This window comes from Penaeus monodon, chromosome 7, assembly GCF_015228065.2.
Source record: "Penaeus monodon isolate SGIC_2016 chromosome 7, NSTDA_Pmon_1, whole genome shotgun sequence".
NCBI classification, from domain to species: domain Eukaryota; kingdom Metazoa; phylum Arthropoda; class Malacostraca; order Decapoda; family Penaeidae; genus Penaeus; species Penaeus monodon.
In genome coordinates, this window is record NC_051392.1 from 39,401,286 (window position 1) to 39,408,469 (window position 7,184).

At 35.1% G+C, this 7,184-nt stretch overlaps 1 protein-coding gene across 1 annotated transcript; it reads right to left on the minus strand.

The window, feature by feature from the left end:
* Positions 1-2,477: 2,477 nt before the first annotated feature.
* On the minus strand, positions 2,478-3,259 carry LOC119575311 (heme transporter hrg1-A-like; the record flags this gene model as incomplete). Its single annotated transcript, XM_037922857.1, is given in 1 exon segment — positions 2,478-3,259. A coding segment is annotated over 1 exon segment (151 nt), but the record flags the coding sequence as incomplete, so codon positions are not given.
* Between the last annotated feature and the right edge of the window lie 3,925 nt (positions 3,260-7,184).

Consider the following 7,184-nt stretch of genomic DNA (forward strand, 5'->3'; position numbering starts at 1 on the left):
ATGTGGGGAGCAGATGATGATGGGGCATATAGGGATATCACCACAAAATCAATTCAATCGACAAAGAGGACGCAGTTGGCATGGTCTATCAATATGTGAATGATGGTGCTGGTGCTGGCTACACCAGTGCCTTCATCATTTACATAGGCAAGGACTGCTGAGATGTGCCTGCCAGCATGAAGGCCTCATTAAATCTATGAACTGCGCTTGTTACTTCAAGAAGGGTTTCGAGCTGTATCTGGTCAACTGGTACAGTTTGCAGTTGAGGGAGACCAAGGCAGTGGGAACAGTTCAGCTGAACCATAAGTTCATGCTGAAGGACCTCAAGATGAGCATCTGTGGCGATGTTGACCTCTGGACTTTGGTGAGAGATGTTGGCCATGTTGTGGATGGACTGAAAGCAAGTGAACATGCCTTCCACCGTTGACGGCTCTGACATGGTTGACCTGCCCCAAACTGCTTTGGTTAAGTCCGGAGGAAGCCCCAGGTTGTCCTTAACTATAGCATAGGAATGAAGGGAAATCGACTTATTGGACCAGTTAGCATCATGGTATCAGTAGCCTTTTACCACATGCTCGATAAAGCAGGGGTGAATGCCTACATGGTCCAAGGGTGTTGGGTGGGACACTCTTAGCTCAAGTTTTGTTTGAGCTGTTAGCCAACCTCGTACATCAACTCTGGCCTATGGAAGACAGGGTGGCCTTCTGCTGGCTCCCAAACCGGACGCCCTGCAGCAGTCCTGGTGTTCAATCCAGGGCACAGTACTGCCAGTGCTGTTACTTCTGTATGAGCTGAAACGCCAGGAAGATGCACTACAGGTATGTTTGGTGTAATGTCTATCTCTGTGCAGTGGATGCTTCAATGTGTGGTATCACCACCACCTCTGGCAGCAGGTTATCACCACTCTGGTAGCAGGAGGCTATCACCACTTCATGTAGCAACACTTCTGGTAGCAGTTACATTTAGAAGAAAAAAAAATAAAGGTTTCACCTTCCTGTTCATAGTCTGAAAGCATCATTTTGACTGCCATAAAGCCATAATTGATGTCTACCTCTTTCAAAGAAACATGACTTTCGAACTCAATTACAAGACGAACATGAAAAAATAGGGATAAGAAAGTCACTTTACATCCACATAGTTCCAAAGTTGGAGCTGCGTAAAATTCATGGCCAGACTGACTTGGAATAGTTGCACTGAGTGAGCTATGCTAACTTGTACTGGGCTGGCATCGCAGCACAGTGCGTTAGGTCTTAGCAGATCTGCCTGGACTGGCCGTGCCAGTGAAAGATTCAGGACCCTGCTCATATAGGTTACTTGTGTTTACACACAAATGGCTCTACAAGTGTGGAGTCATCAAGGAGTCAATTATTAGTCCCACCTATCTCACAGGTTTACCCTTTTCTTGAATTTTGGAAAGATTGAAGGTGAAGATGAAGAAAAAATCACACAAATTCAAGGAATGGGAAAACCAGGCACGATCACTTGGGTCTACTGATTGATTCCTGGATGGCTGAGCACTGGTAGAACCATCTGTATGCAACAAAACAAATAAAAAACTGCAGTGGACAGAACACAATCCTATAGTAATAGGCTAAAGACCTTTTACTAAACACTAGAATTACACAAAATACAAAAGGAGCACCAACTGGTCTATCAAAGTGACATCTCAATAGCTTCTTAACCCATTATTCCTGGTTATCAAAAATCTTTGAGAGCAATTAAACTCTGGTGATATCTGGCAGTGGCCCGACAGTGGGCTGAGTTAAGCCGAATGCGTTCTGGCGTGTTGCCGCCTGTTCGAGCTGAACCTGCCAACCATGTGGTTCGCTATGAAGTCCTAGCACGTCACCCGGCAAGAACGGGTTAATTATCAATTTCTGAACTAATCATAACATCCATGAGGTTCCAATTATCATTTACCATGAAAATACTGACATATGAATTATTAGTTTTACCTCTATTATCTACTTTCAGTAAATAATAAATCTAATCCTAGAATTTTCATTTCTTTTCATAAATGTTTTTGTATTGGGTGTTGCAAGTTTCTTTCAAATACAGTAGCCTTTAAAATAATGGCAGAAACAATAATAAAAATAATACTGCAAGATACAAAACAGAAGTATAATGTATTATAGTTAAAATTTTAAAATAAGGTTTCGTAATATTCCATGAATATATTTCTAAAACTCTCTTCAACTATGATTACTGCCAATGAAACCACTGGCTTTTCCTTCTTACTGATTAAAAGCCTCTGAAGAAATTGTAATGATGTGATTTAATCACAAAATTTCATATCAAATCACAATTTCCTTGAATCTGTATTCTTTTGTAATTTGAACATCTTGAATCTTTGATACTGATATGAAATTTTAAAAACTATTGGGAAAAATATTATCTCTGCAAGTTTTCAGTGGACAACAACAATCTTGTTCAGTTTAACCAGTCACATGTATAAAAAAGGTATACCTTTTCAAATATACATTCTTCAATATAATTATGCAAAGAACGCTACATATGTACAGTTTTTTCTATAAACAAAATTCTACAAATACATCCAAGCCTTTGCTGTGCATTATGTCTCAATAATGGTGTCTGGAAGAAAAGAAGTAGGCACATTATGGATGTACATAATAAATATGCACTCAATTCTAAAATCCACAAGTGTAGGCAGTTTGTTGCATGGGATCACATAAATATTACTGGGTTCACTTTATGTCATTCTAAAAAAGACTGAACTTTCTGACAAATCAATAATGTATAGCCCCCAACAAGAGCAATTTTCCAATGGACTACTAAATAAATGGGTATTCTGAATATCTACAGTTAAATTGATGTCTGATTTGGATGGAGCAAAAAAGCTCCCTTAAAAGCAAGAAATCACAAATATTGGTAAAATACCAAAAACCGTCTTAATAGCTGCTGAATTAATTATACAAATTAAATCAGTTTTTTTCAAAAGCTTTTCATTAAAGCAAATTAATTTTATATAATCATAGTATGGACAAAAGAAATCCCATGCATCTTCTCAACTGTAAAATCACTAATCCCAAAATAAAACCATTTTATTTATAAATCATTACTTAAACCAACTGCTGAGTCCGATTCCCCTCAAGCCAGGAGAGGGTGGTACTCCTCCAGCAGCCTCTTGCGATAGACGTGTGAAAAACCCATGAGAGATGCACCCCACTTAAGGGAGAGGAAGGCCCATATTGCCATGAAGTAATGGCTGGTTGCAATGTTTGTCATTGATGGCATGTCTGGAAGATAAAATGAAATAATCTATGTGATATACCAAGCAAGAAATAATATTAATGAACCTGCCACTGTTTAAGATAATTTTTTAAATTTTATTTGACCTTCAAATAACAACATTAATAATCAATAGAATAATATGAATATTAATAATAATGACAATAACAGTAAAAAAGAAAGAAAGAAAGAAAAAAATATATAATTTATATATATATACACTAATAAACAATAAGAATAATATGAATATTAATAATAATGACAATAACAGAAAAAAAAACATTATATATATATTTATATATATATATATATATATATATATATATATAATATTATAGATATATATATATATAATATATATATAGTATATATATATATGATATATAGATATAGTATGATTATATATAGTATATATATTATATATATATATATATATAATATATATATATATATATATAGTATATTATAATATATATTATATATATATATATATATATATATATAATATATATATATATATATATATATATATATAATCTATATATATATATATATATATATACTATATTATATATACAATATATACTATATATATATATATATAATAATATATATATATACATATATATATATATATATATTATATATATATATATATATATATATATATATACATATATATATACATATATATATATACATATACATATACTATATATATATATATATATATTATATATATATATATATATATATATATAAATATATATATAATGTTTTTTTTCTGTTATTGTCATTATTATTAATATCATATTATTCTTATTGTTTATTAGTGTATATATAATAAATTATATATTTTTTTCTTTCTTTCTTTCTTTTTTACTGTTATTGTCATTATTATTAATATTCATATTATTCTATTGATTATTAATGTTGTTATTTGAAGATCTCATATAAACATTTGCAATGGTCAAGTAAAATTATCTTAAACAGTGGCAGGTTCATTAATATTATTTCTTGCTTGGTATATCACATAGATTATTTCATTTTATCTTCCAGACATGCCATCAATGACAAACATTGCAACCAGCCATTACTTCATGGCAATATGGGCCTCCCTCTCCCTTAAGTGGGGTGCATCTCTCATGGGTTTTTCACACGTCTATCGCAAGAGGCTGCTGGAGGAGTACCACCCTCTCCTGGCGAGGGGAATCGGACTCAGCAGTGGTTTAAGTAATGATTTATAAATAAAATGGTTTTATTTGGATAGTGATTTTACAGTGAGAAGATGCATGGGATTTCTTTTGTCCATACTAGATTATATAAAATTAATTGTTTAATGAAAGCTTTGAAAAAAATGATTTAATTTGTATATTAATTCAGCAGCTATTAGACGGTTTTTGGTATTTTACATATTTGTGATTTCTTGCTTTTAAGGGAGCTTTTTGCTCCATCCAATCAGACATCAATTTAACTGTAGATATCAGAATACCCATTTATTTAGTATCCATTGGAAATTGCTCTTTTTGGGGCTATACATTATTGATTTGTCAGAAAGTTCAGTCTTTTTAGAATGACATAAAGTGAACCCAGTAATATTTATGTGTCCCATGCAACAAACTGCCTACACTTGTGGATTTTAGAATTGAGTATATTATATTGTACATCCATAATGTGCCTACTTCTTTTCTTCCAGACACCATTTTTGAGACATAATGCACAGCAAAGGCTTGGATGTATTTGTAGAATTTTGTTTATAGAAAAAACTGTACATATGTAGCGTTCTTTGCATAATTATATTGAAGAATGTATATTTGAAAAGGTATACCTTTTTTATACATGTGACTGGTTAAACTGAACAAGATTGTTGTTGTCCACTGAAAACTTGCAGAGATAATATTTTCCCAATAGTTTTAAAATTTCAATCAGTATCAAAGATTCAAGATGTTCAAATTACAAAAGAATACAGATTCAAGGAAATTGTGATTTGATATGAAATTTTGTGATTAAATCACATCATTACAATTTCTTCAGAGGCTTTTAATCAGTAAGAAGGAAAAGCCAGTGGTTTCATTGGCAGTAATCATAGTTGAAGAGAGTTTTAGAAATATATTCATGGAATATTACGAAACCTTATTTTAAAATTTTAAACTATAATACATTATACTTCTGTTTTGTATCTTGCAGTATTATTTTATTATTGTTTCTGCCATTTTTTTAAAGGCTACTGTATTTGAAAGAAACTTGCAACACCCAATACAAAAACATTTATGAAAAGAAATGAAAATTCTAGGATTAGATTTATTATTTACTGAAAGTAGATAATAGAGGTAAAACTAATAATTCATATGTCAGTATTTTCATGGTAAATGATAATTGGAACCTCATGGATGTTATGATTAGTCAGAAATTGATAATTAACCTGTTCTTGCCGGGTGACGTGCTAGGGCTTCATAGCGAACCGCATGGTGGCAGGTTCAGCTCGAACAGGCGGCAACACGCCGGGAAACGGCATTCGGCTTAACTCAGCCCACTGTCGGGCCACTGCCAGATATCACCAGAGTTTAATTGCTCTCAAAGATTTTGATACCAGAATAAGGGGTTAAGAAGCTATTGAGAGTCACTTTGATAGACCAGTTGGTGCTCTTTGTAGTTGTGTAATTCTAGTGTTTAGTAAAAGGTCTTTAGCCTATTAACTATAGGATTGTGTTCTGTCCACTGCAGTTTTTATTTGTTTGTTGCATACAGATGGTTCTACCAGTGCTCAGCCATCCAGGAATCAATCAGTAGACCCAAGTGATCGTGCCTGGTTTTCCCATTCCTTGAATTTGTGTGATTTTTTCTTCATCTTCACCTTCAATCTTTCCAAAATTCAAGAAAAGGGTAAACCTGTGAGATAGGTGGGACTAATAATTGACTCCTTGATGACTCCACACTTGTAGAGCCATTTGTGTGTAAACACAAGTAACCTATATGAGCAGGGTCCTGAATCTTTCACTGGCACGGCCAGTCCAGGCAGATCTGCTAAGACCTAACGCACTGTGCTGCGATGCCAGCCCAGTACAAGTTAGCATAGCTCACTCAGTGCAACTATTCCAAGTCAGTCTGGCCATGAATTTTACGCAGCTCCAACTTTGGAACTATGTGGATGTAAAGTGACTTTCTTATCCCTATTTTTCATGTTCGTCTTGTAATTGAGTTCGAAAGTCATGTTTCTTTGAAAGAGGTAGACATCAAGTTATGGCTTTATGGCAGTCAAAATGATGCTTTCAGACTATGAAACAGGAAGGTGAAACCTCTATTTTTTCTTCTTCTAAATGTAACTGCTACCAGAAGTGTTGCTACATGAAGTGGTGATAGCCTCCTGCTACCAGAGGTGGTGATAACCTGCTGCCAGAGGTGGTGGTGATACCACACATTGAAGCATCCACTGCACAGAGATAGACATTACACCAAACATACCTGTAGTGCATCTTCCTGGCGTTTCAGCTCATACAGAAGTAACAGCACTGGCAGTACTGTGCCCTGGATTGAACACCAGGACTGCTGCAGGGCGTCCGGTGGCAGCCAGCAGAAGGCCACCCTGTCTTCCATAGGCCAGAGTTGATGTACGAGGTTGGCTAACAGCTCAAAACAAAACTTGAGCTAAGAGTGTCCCACCCAACACCCTGTGGACCATGTAGGCATTCACCCCTGCTTTATCGAGCATGTGGTAAAAGGCATACTGATACCATGATGCTAACTGGTCCAATAAGTCGATTCCCTTCATTCCTATGCTATAGTTAAGGACAACCTGGGGCTTCCTCCGGACTTAACCAAAGCAGTTTGGGGCAGGTCAACCATGTCAGAGCCGTCAACGGTGGAAGGCATGTTCACTTGCTTTCAGTCCATCCACAACATGGCCAACATCTCTCACCAAAGTCCAGAGGTCAACA